Source organism: Pararge aegeria, chromosome 4 (assembly GCF_905163445.1).
Source record: "Pararge aegeria chromosome 4, ilParAegt1.1, whole genome shotgun sequence".
NCBI lineage: Eukaryota > Metazoa > Arthropoda > Insecta > Lepidoptera > Nymphalidae > Pararge > Pararge aegeria.
The window spans coordinates 14896110-14914594 of NC_053183.1; the positions used below are offsets into that span (position 1 = coordinate 14896110).

The 18485-nt window shown below is 35.6% G+C and overlaps 2 protein-coding genes across 6 annotated transcripts; one reads left to right on the forward strand and one right to left on the reverse strand.

Moving 5' to 3' along the window:
- Positions 1–430: 430 nt before the first annotated feature.
- Positions 431–10182, reverse strand: LOC120637745 (retinol dehydrogenase 11-like). 5 transcript variants are annotated; one of them, XM_039909728.1, is made up of 7 exons: positions 9742–9825; positions 8328–8498; positions 8060–8185; positions 6475–6843; positions 4858–4979; positions 3937–4154; positions 431–593 (listed from the first exon to the last, which is right to left on the reverse strand). In XM_039909728.1, exons 3-7 carry the CDS (start codon positions 8175–8177, stop codon positions 479–481), a joined length of 942 nt encoding a protein of 313 aa, XP_039765662.1. In that variant the 5' UTR covers positions 8178–8185; positions 8328–8498; positions 9742–9825; the 3' UTR covers positions 431–478. The 5 variants fall into 5 exon arrangements, with proteins under 5 accessions (XP_039765662.1, XP_039765666.1, XP_039765664.1 ...); XM_039909732.1 differs by lacking the exons at positions 8328–8498; positions 9742–9825 and adding an exon at positions 9968–10182; XM_039909730.1 differs by lacking the exons at positions 8328–8498; positions 9742–9825 and adding an exon at positions 9847–9957.
- A 1108-nt stretch (positions 10183–11290) lies between these two features.
- On the forward strand, positions 11291–18241 carry LOC120623294 (retinol dehydrogenase 13-like). Its single transcript, XM_039889239.1, has 5 exons — positions 11291–11634; positions 12436–12798; positions 13988–14109; positions 17030–17247; positions 17857–18241. The coding sequence occupies exons 1-5, from the start codon at positions 11517–11519 to the stop codon at positions 17996–17998; spliced, it is 963 nt and encodes a 320-aa protein (XP_039745173.1). The 5' UTR covers positions 11291–11516; the 3' UTR covers positions 17999–18241.
- Positions 18242–18485: the final 244 nt, after the last annotated feature.

An 18485-nucleotide genomic window follows, 5' to 3' on the forward strand; every position in this document is an offset into this window, starting at 1 on the left:
GTGGACACATAAATTGTATCCCATGTCAGTGCGTACAATCTTCAAATCCATTTATCTTCTGCCCAAGCTAGCTGTGCTTAAATATGTCCTGTTAATAACAGAGCTAGTGGGATACTGAGTAAAGATGAACAATTATATTTTATTACAATACCACTCTATGAACAACAAAAACAACAAAAATAAAAATCCAAAGCGTTTTGAGCTTTGTTTGGAATTTGCGATCGCAGACGGAGATGAGAGATGGATTCTTTGGTTTTGACCTTAGCAATAAACTAAGACGAGTAACAATAATATTATACCCAATCACTTGACCTACTAGCCGACCGACCTACGAGATAGGTATTAAAAGAAAACCAGTATCCAAGATGCCGTATTAAAGTCAATCCAACAGGTATTTAGAACATAAATGAAAATACATATATTACCTAAATTAACATATATTTTATTATATTTTAAAATAACATTTACATAATGTGCATCATTTGGCCGCGAACGGATCTTGCATGTCTAGTTTCTCAAGAGTCAAGTCCCAAAGTCTCAGAGCAGATACGTCACTTCTGCATTGCCAGTATTTTCGGGAAACACCACAGTTGCTGAAATGAAAAATAACGTGGGGTTTAACATAATTATTTTAATCATTAACATTATATACAATATTAACATAAACAAATCATAGAGAAACTGTAGATATCTCCTCAACAGTTTCTCTATGATTTGTTACTATGTTACGTCGAAACAAACATTTAATGTTACAAATTAAAGCTTTTATTTTCAGATAGCGAAAAATTATTCCTATGATATTATTGATATTTAATTACTTAAAACGCACATAACTTAGAAAAGTTAGAGGTGCATGCTGGGATTCGAACTCGGCCCCCCGTAAGGTAAGTTGAGCTCCTACCGACTGGGCTATCACCACAATATACGCTTAATGAACATGAAATACCCAACAACTTTTTGCTCTACTCAGGAATTGGTTGGTGGACTCGTTGGTGTGTAACGTTTGTTGAAAAAAAAACGCGTAAGATAAATAAATACCTCATAAAAGCTAGGTATTTGTTGATATTCTGCTTCTTTACTACTATACGAGGAATACAGAAAAAACCTTGTTTAAATTTTGTATTCAAATCTTGAACGCAAAAAGTTTTTTGATACTTTGGCAGATGATTAAATCTTAATTACATTACCCATACATTTGCTTCATTTAAAAAGTAAGTATTATGCCTTAAAACGTTATTAACTATTGTTTGACTAGAATAAGTATCATCATAAGTATCACCCATAAATGGCCCACTACGGGTCATGGGTCGCCTTCCCATAATTTTTTATTGTTCTCCTTTTATACCTAATCTTATCCACTATTTTCACAGTTGTTCTACGGGGATGGAAGAGCACTCGCTATTTAACAAATGAGCTATTCCATCCCCATGCTTACAAAAATACGCTGGCCTAATACTCGTACCTACCGATTGGTGGACTCCACACGCCTTTGGAAACATTATGGGGAAATCTCAAGCATGCCGGTTTCCTCACGACGTTTTCCTTCACCGTTGAAGCAAGTGTTATTTCAATTCCTTAAAGCGCACATAACTTTGTAAAGTTAGAGATGCGTGCTGGGATTAGAACTCGGCGGATGCGTGCTGTGCCACGGAATAAACGTTATTATTTTTTTTTTTTTTAATCCCGGTGATAGCTTTTATCCTTTGTCTCTCTCCACGATGCAAGTTATATGCGTGCCAAATTTCATCAAGATCAGTTCAACGTTTGAACCGAAGATATTTAACTAAGAAACAGACACTTTTTCATATTTATTACATTAGTACGTATGGATTATATTCACATTCGAACTCAGCCCCCCGGAAGGTAAAGCCGAAGTCCTAACTACTAGGCTATCACCGCTGATGGATTAGATAAGGCAAACAAAAAAATATAATTTACTTAATCTTTCCTTGTATGTAACCTTTAGCATGATGCAAGACTTTTTACAACAACTTGATAACCTGTTGGTTACCTACAGAATGCGTTATTTGTCATAAGCAGTAATTGTATACCCACTCATCGCCAATTTTGTAAGTAGATTTCCACCGTTTAGCCAATGCCAGAGATATTACTTAATAACAGAGCTGACGTTGGACTACACAACTGCGTGCAGCAGTTGCCAAAAAGTAAGTAATATGTAAAAACGCAACCGTGCTAAGACGCATAAAGAACAAACCAGAAGTTGTAGATTTCTGTAAGACAGAACCTATATTTAGTAAAGAAAAGAAAGCTTGAATATCTCTTCCACATAATGAATAATCGATAATACGACCTACTACAATTCATCATACATCATACAGGGCAAGATCCAAGAAAAACGAAGCGTGAGGCGACTGGCGAGAGAACATCTTAGCTGAAAAACCATGGAAATACAAAGAGAGAACATCTTGGCAATGCATTGGAAACAGCACTTGTTCTTTATTCGAAGCCGCGGCATCAAAGATACAAGTAACCTAAATGATCGCCGACTTTCGAAAGAAGATGGCTCTTTAGGAAGAAGAAAGTATTGCCAGAAAAGTTACTGAATAGGGGAGCTGACATTTAACCTACTTACCAAAAATGCGTGCGACAAAGTTCACTTTAAACCTAAAGTAGCGGCAGTATATGACGGTTGCACTCTTAGTGCGAGGTTATAGGACGGACGGGTAGGGTGTTAGCAGATTTACTTTGTACGTCTTCGAACGTCTCGGGGAGCCAACGTCCAGTGAAGGCAAATAGTTACCCGGTTCAGAAACATTTCCAACAAGTTGCGTTTCGTTGCGTTCCAGCAACTTTTCATCTTCATACAAAATGTATAATGTGGCAACCACAGTGTGTTAACTCCTCGCAACTTTTGTATGGCGATGACACTATGGAAGATAACATAATAGGGCGACAGACATTTGCCTTTCGAGCACTAATAAAACCAGCATGAGCAAAATTTGGTCTTTACATTTGCCCCATCCATTTCAACGTATTCAATAGCCTTATTTTATTGTGGATGCCTATCTTATTATCATATTGTGGTCGCGTATCAAATTTTCCAGTAAACGAGGTATATATTTTGTCAGTCTACTTTGATGATCGGATTTTGTTTATTTATGCATATAAATATAACTTGGTTTTACGGTGAAGATAATCTGCACGCCTGACAGCGTTCCCCATAATTTTCTCAAAGATTACCGCATTGGGGTAGCTTGGTGGACTACGGCCTAAACCCTTCACATTCTGATAATAGACCCGTGTCCTCTAGTTGGGCAGTAATTGGTTGATAAAGATGATAATGATCGGAATAAAACCGCTCGACCCGGGCCGAATAGTGTATCAAATCAGAACGGCGCGGCGCGGCGTACAGGAACCGCTTACCATAAAATTTACCACCAGTCCCTATATATTTCTTTAATTTATTTATTATTAATAAACTAGAATTTAAGCCCAATTACACTAATTAAAATAATATAATACAACACAATATAAAATGAAATAAAAAGGAATAATTTATTAATTAAATTAATTGATTACAACGTTAAAAAGCTTACAATAACTTGGTTAAATTACGTTAAGGATAACTAAAAAAAGCGATGATGATACGCGTCAGCCATATCCAGTGAATGTACATTGACAGGATCAGCATTCATATCGGAAATCGGATTTTGGTGAGAACTGGGCCATAGCATGCTATTGCAATTGTGTCTCAGTCAATAATTGAGTCATTTTCTTATTAATATTTTTTTTATTAGCTCTCCTCGGCTCCTAGTTGTTAGACTGCAGATTACGAGTTCCTGGGTTCGATATCCGCGTCGGCCAATTAATAGTATTGGGTTTTGTATTGATTTTGTCATTGATGGACCACGGACATACAATTGTTATAGCTGACTTGGGGTTCCGTACATGATAAGTATTTATAATGAATCTTACTCGTAGTAAAGTCCACTTTCGTTGGCACAAGCTTCGTCAACAGCACAGTAGATGGTCGTTTGGGCACCGCTGCGTGGTGATCGTATGACCCACTTGATGACGTTATAGACGAGCCATGTCGTCCCATAAAACACAGTTTTGTCTAAATCCCTACCCAGTTCGGTTGCCACTACTCCAGGGTGTAAACTGTACGTGTTAACATTTTGTATGTTATGCTCCTGAATAAGAAATAAATAAAAATTAAATTGCATTATATTTCCAATAGCATAGTCGAGTATGTATGTAACGATATTATTTGCAAAAAGTACGAAAACTGACGTGTCAGACGCGAGGCTGACACGTCAGTTTTCGTACTGACGTGTGATTTTTTGACGTGACAACGCCTTATAATTCGATGGAGCCGGCTGCACGCACGAAAAAACATGACGTATGCGGCGTTACCTCGCTCTGAGGCGTTCCATTCTAGGCTTGAAGTGCAAGCGAGAGCGCGGAACGAGCGACAAAGAGGCACAGTCGGCCTCCGCGTTCGACAACTGTCTCTCTCCTACTTGAGTGAGCGATGCGTCCGCGTGGACAGCTTCTATACAATAATACATTTACATGTTTTCTGCAAGGATGAAGTGCAGTGAAAAGTTAATGTGGTGTCAATTGTTTATAGCAACGATAATATCTATCAAACAAATAAAATTAAAATTTTCTTTTGAAAAATGCAACCATTCCATCAGTATTTTCTTACGACGTTGTTACGTTCAACTATCGTCAGTGAGCCGACTTTACAGACAACAATTTTTTTTTGTTCAAAGTAGGGCAAGTTGACTGCAATCTCGGTACGACGACGGTAACTAGCCACGGCCAAAGCCTCCCATCAGAGAAAATTGATTCGTATTCATTTGTGTTATTCATTACAAAGGTAGTACTTACTCTTAGTTTTAAATGTATAGCTCTAGAGAACATTATGTTTGCAGCTTTACTTCTGCTGTACGCTTTCACCGGCAGATAAAACGTTTTTTCAATATTCACATCATCAAAATCAAAATTGGAGACTGGAAAAAAAAGATCAAATTATGCATTCATTTAGGTACTCCGAAAAATTATAGCATGAAAGGTTTTAGTGTGTCTTAGTTAAATTACGATACGAGTAGGACTTATGCTACACAAAACTTAAAACTATCCATATTTAAGACTTGTATAAACTAATTGTTTTACACAGCGAAGGAAATCGTTATTAGTAAACATGCATGAAACTCGTGCCTTGTAGTGGTTCGCTAATGGTTTGTAAATGATGATGATGAGGGATATTCAGTAACTTTTATTGCAGTTGGTAACCGGTGTCGTCCTGTCGTCAATATTTGGGAAGAATACAGAACTGTCCCTGTCAAATCATGCGTTTTTTGAATGCAGCAGATTTTCGATAGCAATTTTCCAATGAATAAATTAATAATATAATAATTTCGCTAAGAGTTATAAATTAACCATACCATGTATAACGGTAAAGGTAAAGGTAACCAAAGTAACTAATGAATTATAGGAAAGTCACAGAGCAACCTTGATATAACAAAACGGAAGGGAACAAATATTTATCATAAGTTTTGTGTATATCAAAGTTTGTTATAAATACTATATAGAGGTAAAGATGGTCTAAAATTTGATATAAAGATATAAAAAATAGTTTTATTCACCTCAACATTGTTTTTGATAGTTGACAAGGTTTTTAGTTGACAAAATTCGTTAATTAGAGGTATTGACACTTTTTTTTTATCGTTGAAAATTCGTTATAATGTGGTTGCTCGCAAAAAATGGTCGCAATGTAAATATGTACGAGTATATTTTAAATTGACACTTATGATCAGTTCAATGGTATTACAAAGATTTCCCTAAATCAAGGAAGTAGTAGTTATTATTGAGGTAGGTACGTAATATAAGGTCTCACTGTAAAGACAACACTTTCTTACCTGCCTCAAGTAAAGCCTAAACAACCTTTTTGTTGCTCTTTAGTATGAAATTTATTTTCAAATTGTTAAAAAACCATTTAAAACACACTTACATAACGAAAACGTAGACTGGTTTTGTTCTTTTTTATTTATTTTATCCCACATGTTTTATTTTATTTTTAAACAGATCGACAATACACTTAAACGTAATGAAAAGCGGTTTACATTATAACAGAAGCCTACCAATGTATAAGCTTAAAGAATATGTTAAAATTTATAAAAGCGAGGTTACTATACAATTAATGAATTTCTTAATAACAGCTTGCTTAGAAGCATCCGGCTCCGCTTTCATCTGTCTCAAGATAGAAAAATGAATGTTAAAATGCAAAAAAGGAAAATTGTTGATGTTGGGAAAGAGTAGCTGCTGAGTTTCTTGCCGGCTTCTTCTCAGCAGAATCTGCCTGCCGAACCGGTGGCAGAGTCATTACCAACAGACAGACTTGAAGTTTCAAAAGTGCTCATACTAGGCCATCTTGAAAAAAATGAATTTCGAACTTTGAAGTTAGAAAAAAATTGAGTTTGTATAGTTATCTTGGACGATACTTACGTATGTGCGCCAGAGATGCCACAGTTACAATTCTTGCCGGAATTTGCGTTGCGCTCTCTAATATTCGTGGTAATAACAACAATGTGAACAGAGCATGCCCAAAGTGATTGGTACCAATGTGTATCTCGAAACCATCCTCCGTCGTGGCCTTTGGAGTCATCATTATACCCGCGTTGTTTATAAGAATGTTGATTTTAGACTCGCTGGCCAATATGCGAGAAGCGCATTCACGAACTGACTGTAAACTGCTCAGATCAAGCTTTTCTATAGCTAATGACCCTTTATGTTCATCATTGGTTTGCTTTAGAATATCCTCTCTCGCCTTTTCGGTCTTGGCTAAATTGCGGCACGCTAAAATAACACGGGCACCTGGGAAAAAACAAAGTAGTTACATCCATTGATACTTTATTAATTAATAATAACATTACATTACATTAAGTTATATGCAAACTTCTGTACTAATCATAGTAGTATCAAATATACAAGTGCCGAAATCTAGATTGGTCATAACTCATAACTCATGACCCAATCGGATCTGAACGTTTACTGTTTCTTTCAAATTCATTTAAAAAGATACAAAAGTTGTTGATCTTAAATATATATATATATACCGATACCTATAATAAATCCACAACTTTTCTATCTATTAAAATGAATATGAAAGTATAAGTTCAGATACGATTGGGTTCATGTGTTATGACCAATCTAGATTACGGCACTTGTATATTAGGTGCATTTTTAAATGATTAGCCAGCCCAGCGTTTCACTTGTCATGGGTGTTTAGTATTCTACACGCGTATCCCGTAATCCCTTACCCGTATAATTAAAACTAAATCCGTGTAAAAAAAACTGCATTAGATCCGTAAACATAAAATTACAGGCACATGAGATTAACAACTTTAACCTCAGGTTGAAGGACACAAGGCGGCACTTTTTGTGACGCATTAAAAAAACCATTATAATCTGTTTGGTCTACCAATTTGACAGCCGAGTGGCGCAGTGGGCAGTGACCCTGCTTTCCGCGTCCAAGGCCGTGGGTTCGATTCCCACAACTGGAAAAATGTTGGTGCGATGAACATGAATGTTTTTCAGTGTCTGGGTGTTTATATGTATATTATAAGTATTTATGTGTATTATATTCATAAAAATATTCATCAGCTATCTTAGTACCCATAACAAAAGCTACGCTTACTTTGGGGCTAGATAGCGAAATGTGTCTTGTAGTATATTTATTTATTTATTTAAAAAAAAAAAAATATATATATATTTAACCAGAGCCATACAAGAAACAATGTGCCACCCTTAATCCGAGGCGTAGGTGTTAAACCTCATATGCCTGTAATTACACCGACTTACAGACCCCTCAGATAGGATCACATCATTGCAACAATGCTGCTTTGCGGCAGAATGCGCCTTTGTGCTTTGTGGCTTGTTTGGGAAGAAGTATAGTAGTAGTAGTGCGCCCGCAGCTCTGTCCCAAAAATACATAAGAGTTGTAGATATTTTTGGGACAGAGCTCGTGATGCAAATGTTAGTAGCTACGACCTACACGGCAGGCAAAAACAGGAAAGTCGTATATAAAAACCTCTTTTAAACAAATCGAGAGCGGTTTCTTTGCCTATGCCAGCATTTCCTCCAGTTATGACTGCAGTGTATCCCTCTAAAGTCCTTGTACTCTTACACCAACTACTTAAATAATCCATAGTTTAATCTGAAATAACAGGAAGTTTTGTAATTAAGATACATTAGGTAAGTAGATAATTAAATTATGATGATCGAACATAGACATCCTTGAAACATATTATTTGATTAATATTTAAATAACAAAAAATTTCGAATGTACTTATACCTACCTATTTTTATAAATCCGTCAACGTATAGATATACCAAACTCTAAACTGCGTTATCAGATGTGATATGGCTTAAATCTCCAGAAAATTATTCGAAAACAAGCCCAGTTAACACTGCACACTGGCATCTAGCTCAGGTTCTTTTCAAATAATAAAGGAGTTTATTTCCAAGTTCTATTACACCGTGGACATACAAAAAAAATATGAAAAACGATTGAGCCTTTGTCTATCTTGGTGTGTATACCGTGTTTAAGTGGTGTGCGCACTTCGCACACCACTGTGTGTTTGTATGCGTGTGTGTGTGTTTTTATGTGTGAGTGCATGTGATTGAGTGTGTATAGCTATATACCCATTATAATTATTAAAATTGAAGAAGTGCCATTTTTTTCTCATATTAGTGTCTTCACCCAGGCTGTCAAAGTTTTCTTACATTCAGAATACGTTTAATTTATAGTGTTATAAAAAAAATTGCTACAGGTATTTAGTTGTTTGAGAGCTAATGAATTAACGCATGAGTTACACAACCAAAGACAAATAAGATAGAATTAAAAATAGGAATCCAATATATCAGAAGATTATAAGTGTTAATTCCAAATATATTTTTGATCCAAAAGTGAAAGTGCAAGCAAAAAAGTGTGCTGTATTTTGTTAAAAAAGTCCTCATAAACATTTTTATTTGGACACCGAAGTAGGACTATTAATCTTGCTTTCATTTGAGTTGTACAATATTATTTTTTTCTACCAAATGAAATGTTCTAACGAAATATAGAAAAAAAAATTACCGGCACTTTCAGATTTGGACCAAAATCGATTGAGATATCCTTTATTAGGACACACTTAGTCTACTTAATAATATTAGGTATTTATATTTCGATTAAACAACAGTTATATGTATACTGTATTCTGTATACCTAACAATGAATACATAAATAAATAAGCAATAATTTTGGCTTTACGATAAATTTAGGTAGGTACTGACTGACTCAGACAAACCGAAAAATTATTAGGTTTAATTTTAAATCTATGACCAGTATTATTAAATAAGAAGGATAAGTGTAAAAGTAAAAAATCATTTATGTAAAGTTATTGTAATTATTACTAAGAAGTAGGTACTTACCTTTTATGTAAGTAACTAGCGAGATAAAACCATTTACACAATAATTGTTATTAATATGAATAGTAAAGCACTTGTTAAGGCACGTACAAATGAGAATTTTTGATCCAACACACAATGCGGCGTACAGCGCTTTAACAAAGTACGTACAATAATTATCACAGGTTAAGATTTAAAGGCCATGAAGCTTTATTAATTAAAGAGTCAACCGCACTATATCGAGACTGTATGGAAAATGCTTGCCACAAGCCACAGCGCGTCCTACTGCTAATATCTTGGATCCAGTATACCTAATGAGCTTACCCAGACCAGGCTAGCAGATGCCGGCGACTTCGTCTGCGCAGAATTTTCATACCTAAAAAAATTGGCTCAAAAATTTTGGTAATGTTGAAAAAATAGGTCACTGACCTTTACTTATTGCTGCTGCCCCTAAACAAATGACAGCTGAAATCTTGTCTACATATTTTGAAGGGTCTCCGTTACGGTGTATTTAGTTCATGTTTTTAGAAATTAAAATTAAAATTAGTACCTTGGTCGCTCGTGTTTCACAACGTAAATGGTGCCAATAAATTTGAGACATAAACAAAGTGACAGCAGCTTATTCAGTGATAATCAGTAGGGGTCAGTGAACTAGGTTCACCATTGAAATAGTTTCGATCGATACCTACCGCCTACGCATAAAATAAACATTTGTGACCATTTGACCAATGGGTAGGGTATTTGACGACCTCCCAGGCGCAGCGCAGTGGGTTTAAGTTGGAGGTCCCGAGTTCGATACCTGGCAGGGCTAATTTGGGAATTTATAATGTCTGCTTCGGCCGTGGGTAGTTATTATTTTACGTACCGACCAAGAAGTGCCTATGACAGAAAACATTAAACGAGTTGCAGAGGGCCGCTGGACTAGACCTAAGCGGCGCAAGACCATGGAGTTTAGAAATCCCTACAAAAGACCTACGTTCAATAGTGGACGTCCATTGATGTGATGATGTTTACATTTGAGATAGATACTTAATGGCTGCCGCAGATTGGTGTGAAGGCGTTCCCGCGGCCAAGCCACCAGGTTGGAACACCGTGGGTATATCTTCGGCAGGGGTCCGCCCTAACCACCGTCCTCCCAGTGGCGAGGTTCCGTGAAGATTATTGAATCAATTAGGTAGTCATTCTGTAGCTTATAACAGTCTCCCGTCGGGAGGGTTTGCCCATAATGATCGCGCTTGGAATACGGATTGGTGACCGCAATAGATGGTAGTACTAGCAGAGTTGTATTCCCTTAGCCGCCTCGTACGAAATCCGCAGAAGAGAAGGGGTGGTGACAACTCTATACTGATCTGCCGTCACTACACTGCATCACTTAGTTTTTTATAGAGATATATCAACTGTCCATTTTAGTACCAGCTTGGAGTTTGGAAATTGGGTGATTCCCCATCGTGCCTCGAAGAGCACGTTACGCTGTGTTACTGCACCTGATCATCGAACTATGAGAGTGAGAGAACAGAGTCCATCTGTGTTTGCGCACACACTTGTGCACTGTAATATCTTCCTCGTAGATGTAAAATACAGTACAGAACCCTCATTCAACCATTATTGTACTGTTATCGGACACAATGCAATTAAATAAGTGCATTGTGTCCAAAAACAGTGAAAATGCCCCGTGCACGTCTGACTTCTGTGCTTGGTGTGATAAATTAAAAACGCATTTAAAGTTTAGCCACTTTTTGTCCTCACAAGTGTGATGAAAAATATCGTATAAGAAATAAAGATATAAAAATTGATAATATTATCTTTGGAGGCACATTTTTAAAAATTCATCGACATCTTAAAGAATTTGGCCTTCTTATTTATTAGTCTGAGACAAAGAGTAAAGTACTTTTTGATGGAACGGAAACATTAGGACATCTCCTATATGTTATTTGGTCTATGACGGAAAACTTGTTTTCGAATTTCAAACAACTCAAGTTCAACACGTCGGCGCGTGGTTATAGTGTAAATTTACTTTTGAACTTGTATAAAGGTTTAAAGTGTTATTCACGGTTAATTAATTTTTTGCATTATACATCACTTTAAGTATAGTTTTAATCATGCCTCTATTTAGTGGACGTTGCTACAGTAATATAAAATTGATAGGAAAAACTGCGATCGTAACAGGATGCAATACAGGGATTGGAAAAGAAACGGTACTCGATTTTTATAAAAGAGGTAAGTAAATGGTTTTCCTGAAAAAACTGTTTAAAATAACAAAAAAAGATAACCAAATTTTGATATCGGTACCAATTATTGTAAAAATAAAGTAGGTATAACGATGCTGTCAAAATAAATGTTTACTAATAAATCAATCATGTTAGAAATTTCTAATGATAATACATACCTATGTTAAAAGCTTTCCAAACCAGTGATGGGTTTGTAACTTAATGTAGTTCAAAAATGACTGTTAAAGTTCTTAGTGTATAAAGAATGGCAGATAATGGCCTTTATCAGTGTTTTTTTTTTTAAATGAAATCTTATTTGGTCACTTGTCAGCTGCATATCAAAATTCCTAATCCAAGATTACCTATGTGTAGATTTCTCTAGTATTTTCTTATTAGGCTTTATTTTAAGGTCTGCAAATCTATGAATAAAACCTCCTTGGATGCATAATATCTCTAAAACCAATGTTTCCTCATCGTTTTCATTTCATTAATAGACATAGATTCTTGTTCATGTTGTGTTAAAATGTTATTTTCTCTATTTAGCAGCACATATTCAAAACCACAAGCCATTGGTCAGCTTGGTAGACTACTAAATATAAAAATATGGCCCACTTCAAGGCCCTTCTCATTGAGATGAGAACCTTTCCTTGTAGTGGGCCAATAAGGGGTTGGTGATGATGATGATGATGATTAGTATTATTGTGTTGCTGTGCTGATTTTCACAAAGGCTACCCGCACACATTAAAATTTAATTGACAATATTCTACATATTGCCTGTGTGAGCAGCCTACAATTATCAGTATAATTTCAGGTGCAAAAGTAATAATGGCCTGCAGAAACATCGATAAAGCAGAGGCAGCAAAAACTGATATAGAAAATACCTGCAAGGATTTACCAGAAAAGGGTAAACTTGTTGTAGAAAAGTGCGACTTGTCCTCAATGAGTTCTGTTAGAGAATTTACGAAGAAAATTTTAAAATCAGAACCTCATATAAATATACTTGTAAATAATGCTGGTGTTATGATGTGCCCTAAGGGAGTAACAGAGGATGGGTTTGAGATTCAGCTGGGTACAAACCACTTGGCTCATTTTCTCCTAACAATGCTACTACTGCCTTGTATAAGGAACAGTACGCCGGCAAGGATTGTTACTGTGTCATCTAGAGCTCATACAAGTATGTATTGTTATATAATAGATTTTAGTTAACAAGTTTATCATATTATTAGAGTTCTACCGGTTCTATAGTTCTTCACAAATGCACTTCTCTAGTTGTGTCTTTATTTTATTATTTTTTATTTCATTACAAGTTAGCCCTTTACTGCATCTAACCTGATGGTAAGTAATTATGCGGTCTGGTAACGGGCCAGCACATGTTAGGTGTATGTGCACATATACATATATACCCTAATTCATTTCTATGCACCATTGTACCAGAACGCTTAATTGCTTAGACACACGCCTTTATCGGTAGGGTGGTAACTAGCCACGAACAAAGCCCACCCGACCAGACCAGAGAAAATTTTGAAATTATAAATCCCCATATTGCCCCTGCCAGAGAGTGAAGAAGGGCCTTTACAATAAAACTACAGCGCTCACTGCTGCGCCAGAGCGGTTGTTGTTTATGTTGAAATTCCTTTTTGTTTCTTGCTACTAGTCATCCAAGATTGTTGAAGAAGCCCAGGCATGCTGCTCAGGTTGCTAAGGATTTAGGGCAATGTGGTTGGGGATCCTTAAAAGATTGGATGATGGTTTGATATGCCTGTGCACTGCAGTATTACTTGTGTTTCTTTGCCTCCATGCATGCTCAGCATAAAGTCTGCGAGTGACACCTATATGGGCAAGATGTCGGTTTTATGAACTTTCTCCAGTCCCGCCACTTTCCTGAGGTTACCTCTGTTTAGTAAGCAAGTAATTTATGAATTATCATGATTAGATAATTTTGAAATGCTACTTTACTTTGTCTGCAGTCAATTGTATTTGTCAGCCTTGTTTTTATAACTAAACTACAGGTTTTCATAATTTTTAACATCTACACAGGGTTAATATGAGGCAATATCTTGGAAACTGGGAATATGGAATCGGAATCAATGGCCAGAATATCTCGAAAGTTGTTTGTATGTCTTGAAATGTAAACTGTCAAGAAAAATATTTATTGTACAGTGGTTGTAAAAAAGTGGATTTGACCTCCAGTAGTTCTTCTTCTTCCGGGACTTATAGAACTGTAATTTTAGTCTCATATGGGATTTGTGCAGGTACCATTATATCTCAAAACATTAGGTTCATTTTCTAGTTGAATATAATTAAGTTAGTGCCTATTACTCTAGTAGTGGTGCCAATGTAACCTGAATAAATATTTATTTCAGGGTATGACATAAACTTTGATGATTTGAACTACGAGACAAGACGTTATAACTCAGCAGAAGCATATTCACAGAGTAAACTTGCAAATGTGTTATTTTCAAGAGAACTAGCAGCTAAGCTTAAGGTAATACTTAAAATTATGTTTATTTCTTTAGGCTGATGTGAACATATTATATAATGTGCTTTTGATTTGATTTTTAAATAATCTATTACTTGACTAAGAACTCTTTCGAATCAGTTCACGTTTTGTCTATTGATTTCAAAGGTATGGTATAGATGCTTCAGGCCAGTCAGGTGAATAATATATTGAAATACGCACCAACATCATTTTAGTCTTTCCAGAGTGCAATTAAAACCTTCATGTAAAGTAAGAACAATTTTTTTATCTCATATGTTGTCAGGCATCGTTAGACACGTGTTTCAAAAGTATTGCGTGTAACGAAACGCTGCATGCTCGTTGCCTGTCACGCATTTGGCCATTTTGTAGCAATGGTGCGAATTCACGTACCTAGTGACATTATGGAGGGTAGAGGTAAGGAGAGTCATCTTATATGGGGAAAAGTTGAAAAAGTGTCCAGTGTATGCGCTAAATAACAGTTCAAAAATCCTCCACAATGGCGCTGGTGGATGCACAGGGTATGGTATGAATGTAGCAATCGTAGATGAATTGAAGTATGCCGAGTTAAAAAATTTAATGTCATTATCGACTAAAGTAGTTCATTATTGAGAATTTCAACAACTTACGTTGTACAAAATATTGTGGTAAATATAACCTTACTTCCTTGTATCTCCATACTTCCTTGTTTATTTTTCAAGCCTACTCTAACAATATTTATATTTGGCGCTTCTTTTAAAAGTTACCCTGATGCAAATGTGGCGCCATCCTAATTTAATACATTTTGACGACACTTTTTCATATACACAGATGACTCTCCTTACCTCTACCCTCCATAGGTGACATATTAAAGGGTGCCTAGTGTGAGATTTTCTAAGTTTACTTATTTGATCGCGTAAAAGTTAACTACGATTTATCTAGTTAAATTAAACAAATTAACAGTTCAGAAAAACTAAAAAAAACGCTTGGTATAAAAAAACCAAAGTTATTTCTACCTTTTAGTTTAGTTTATTTATGAAAGCGTGCTTTTTAGTTTTTCTTAAACTATTATTATTCTTAAACTATTCTTTTTATTGGAGCAAAAATTACTCGGCTACCCACTCGCCATCAAATTAGTTATTATTAAATCAGCTAAAGATAGTGTTTGGAAATTAAAACTAACATCATTCATGCCTTATGGACTACAGATGAAAAGTATATAACTTAGCAAGAATCTTTTTATACAAATTGAAAAATTGAATTATTTTACCAAATTAGTTTATTGTCATCGGTCCCCGGTATATTTACAAAGTTTGAACGAAATCAGACAGTTTGAAGAAGTTCAAAATCTTAATGTTAAATCCAAAAAAGTCTGTTACAAACATACAAAAAACATACAGATGAAGCTAATATAAAGCGTGTACAAAAAGAGAGGGAAACCTAGATTAAACCCTTCTCAATTTTTTTTTGCCAGATTTAATTGAATCGGCTCTGTTTTCGATGAGAAAACGGGAATCGTAACGTCAATCTCGTCAAATTTTGTAAGTAAAATCGGTCTGATCTACATCTGTCCCTATCTACAGGGAAAGAGAGGCTCAGGGCGACGGCAATCGTTTTTAATACCTATTCATCAAATTTGTCCTAACTACACCATCGTCTTTCTTAACATTCACGTGATAAGTAAACGTAGTTAGCAAAACCCATACTGGAATCTAAATAAATATTACTTTACTTTACTTAATATTTATATGTCATCCACGGCTACGCACTTCGACTGTATAAGCAGCTTGTTTTTCATACAACAATCAATCCTAATTAGTATGCTGAATAAGAAGTTGCGTACCTACCTAGTGGAGATACTTCTATTTCATATCTAGTTAATTGCTTTAATTAGAAAATGGTAAACATACAAGGGCGTATTTAATTTAATAGCCACTACAGCATCAATGCGAATGAAACCAATGTATATTGTGCATGCAATGGCTTACAGTCTGGTATGGAAAACGATTAGTACTGGCTACCGGGTAGATTCATTCACTATACAAAGTGTAAATAAATACCGAAATAATCCTTCACATGCTTGAGAGAAAAATTATGAGACTTATCTGTGAAACCAAAAGCCGAATAGCTTACCACTGCCATGGTTTTTACTGAAAGCAATAAGTTACAACCCTAAACGTCTAAAATTCAAATCATGTGACTCCTGTCACTATATTAGGTACGCGTCGCATAGCGTTGTTACTATGCGCGTGTCGATCTTTTATCTTCGATAGGGTTGTCACACACTGTGAATTAGTTTGCATGGAAAAATAATATTTATTTTTGTTTCTCTAGATTTGATCTTCTTTTGCTTTAATATTTTTACAGGGTGGGTGAGGAATTACGAAATATAGTTGAAGGATGCATAAGTATATTTCTTAAGGAATCATCGTGGTTTTTCAGAGTACTGATTTCGGTATAACAGAGTTTTATTAAAGTAAGAGATAAGCATTATGTACGGCCGACTGGCGCAGTGGGTAGCGACCCTGATTTCTGAGTCCAAGGCCGTGGATTCGATTCCCACAACTGGAAAATGTTTGTGTGATGACATTGAATGTCTGGGTGTTTATATTATAAGTATTTGTGTATATCTATATTAATACAAGAAAGTTGTGTTAGTTACACCATTTATAACTCAAGAACGGCTGGACCAATTTGCATGATATTTGATTTTTTGGATTCCTCTTAGACCGGAATAGGATAATAAGTATTAAAATATAACATTCATAAAAAAATGATCCGCGGTACGAAGTTCGCCGGGACAGCTAGTTATTCTAGAAATATTCATCAGTCATCTTAGTTCCCATAACACAAGATACGCTTACTTTGGGGCTAGATTGCGATGTATGTATTTTCGTAGTATATTTATTTATTATTTTCCATATACGTAGACAACTGTTATTTTTTTTAGGCCCACAATATAGAGGGTGTAAACACATACAGCCTTCATCCCGGTGTTATACGAACTGAATTGGGAAGGCACATGGATGAGGTTCTGTTCAAAGGAGCCAGAAGAATTATCGGTGTGCTATTCTATCCGTTCTTCAAAACACCGGTACTTGGCGCTCAAACGACCATATACTGCGCCGTGGATGAAAAATGCGCGAACGAAACTGGATTATACTACAGGTACCGCGTAAAATCCCTACTTCTATTATGTTTATACCGAAAATGTTTGTTTGTTTGTTTGTCCTTCATTCACGCCCCAACCAATCAGCTTTATTTTTGGCATAGTATTAGTTGAAAAGACGGAGAGTAACATAGGCTACTTTATAATCCAGAAAAACAAACGGTTCCAATGCGATTTTAAAATACCTTAATAAATGCGGACAAAGAAGGTGGGCTGATAAGTAAAATTTTCCCATACGAACTCTCATCCCTCATACACATTATTCGTAATTTGAGATTTTCTACCTATGTCAAGCATTTCTGTCTTTGTTTACTTGTTCGATAGCGCGTAGAAAGTTAACTACGATTAGTATGGAATCGAAAGAACGCCATAAAGTGACGTTTATTTTTCCTAGTACTGTAACTGGACTTCTCGCTCATGGATTCCATAGAAATCTTAGTTAACTTTCACGCTATCGAATAAGTAAACAAAGACAGAAATGCTCACACTAGGCAGCCATGATAGTTGTGCAGTGTTTTGTTACACTTCAACTGACGTGTGATAAAAACCCGCGTAGCTATTTTAACGTTTCGTGACCGTAATATTTAAATTATTTATCTTTATTACAGCGACTGCGTGGTAACAACTCCGGACAGAAAAGCGCTTAATGATGAATACGCGAAGAAATTGTGGGAAAAGTCAGTGGAACTTGTGAGATTAGGAGATTTTGATCCATTTACTGCAGTTCATTCTGGTGCTGCCAGTAAATAAATTAAATCTTTATTTTCTGACAATAAAATATTATGACATCAGTGTAACTTGTAGAGACTTAACATAAACCTGTGATCATTCTTTGATTTATTAATTTTTTGTGTAATGTTAAGTGTTGTAACATTGTTATAAGACATCTAAGTATTATATTTTTAGAAATGTCAATATACTCAAGTAATTATTTTGCACATACTGATAATGTTTTTTACACGATTTTTACAAATAAAATATGTTCATAATATAGAGAAGGTATAGTTTTTTGCAATTCCCTATGTTTCCCCAAAAATCCTATTCCGTTCAATGAATCTTAATTCCATAGATTTTGCTAATTTATGGCTACATCACGTACAGTACCGTAAAAATTAAGAATAATCTGTAGAACTCGGCTTTCCAAATTTTCAATTTTTTCTTTTTAAAAATTAATAGTATTGAGTTTAATTCACTACCCTCTATGGTATAAAAGAGGTCAGTAGTTAAAACAGTCAAA

Coding starts and splice junctions, on each gene's coding strand:
- LOC120637745 (XM_039909732.1), bottom strand. CDS start 8,177: ATGGATTATTTAAGTAGTTGGTGTAAGAGTACAAGGACTTTAGAGGGA. Junction 4,155..4,857: donor CTATACATTTAAAACTAAGA/GTAAGTACTACC, acceptor TTTCTTATTCAG/GAGCATAACATACAAAATGT. Junction 594..3,936: donor GAAAGTGGACTTTACTACGA/GTAAGATTCATT, acceptor TTTTCATTTCAG/CAACTGTGGTGTTTCCCGAA.
- LOC120623294 (XM_039889239.1), top strand. CDS start 11,517: ATGCCTCTATTTAGTGGACGTTGCTACAGTAATATAAAATTGATAGGA. Junction 11,635..12,435: donor ACTCGATTTTTATAAAAGAG/GTAAGTAAATGG, acceptor GTATAATTTCAG/GTGCAAAAGTAATAATGGCC. Junction 17,248..17,856: donor GAAACTGGATTATACTACAG/GTACCGCGTAAA, acceptor TCTTTATTACAG/CGACTGCGTGGTAACAACTC.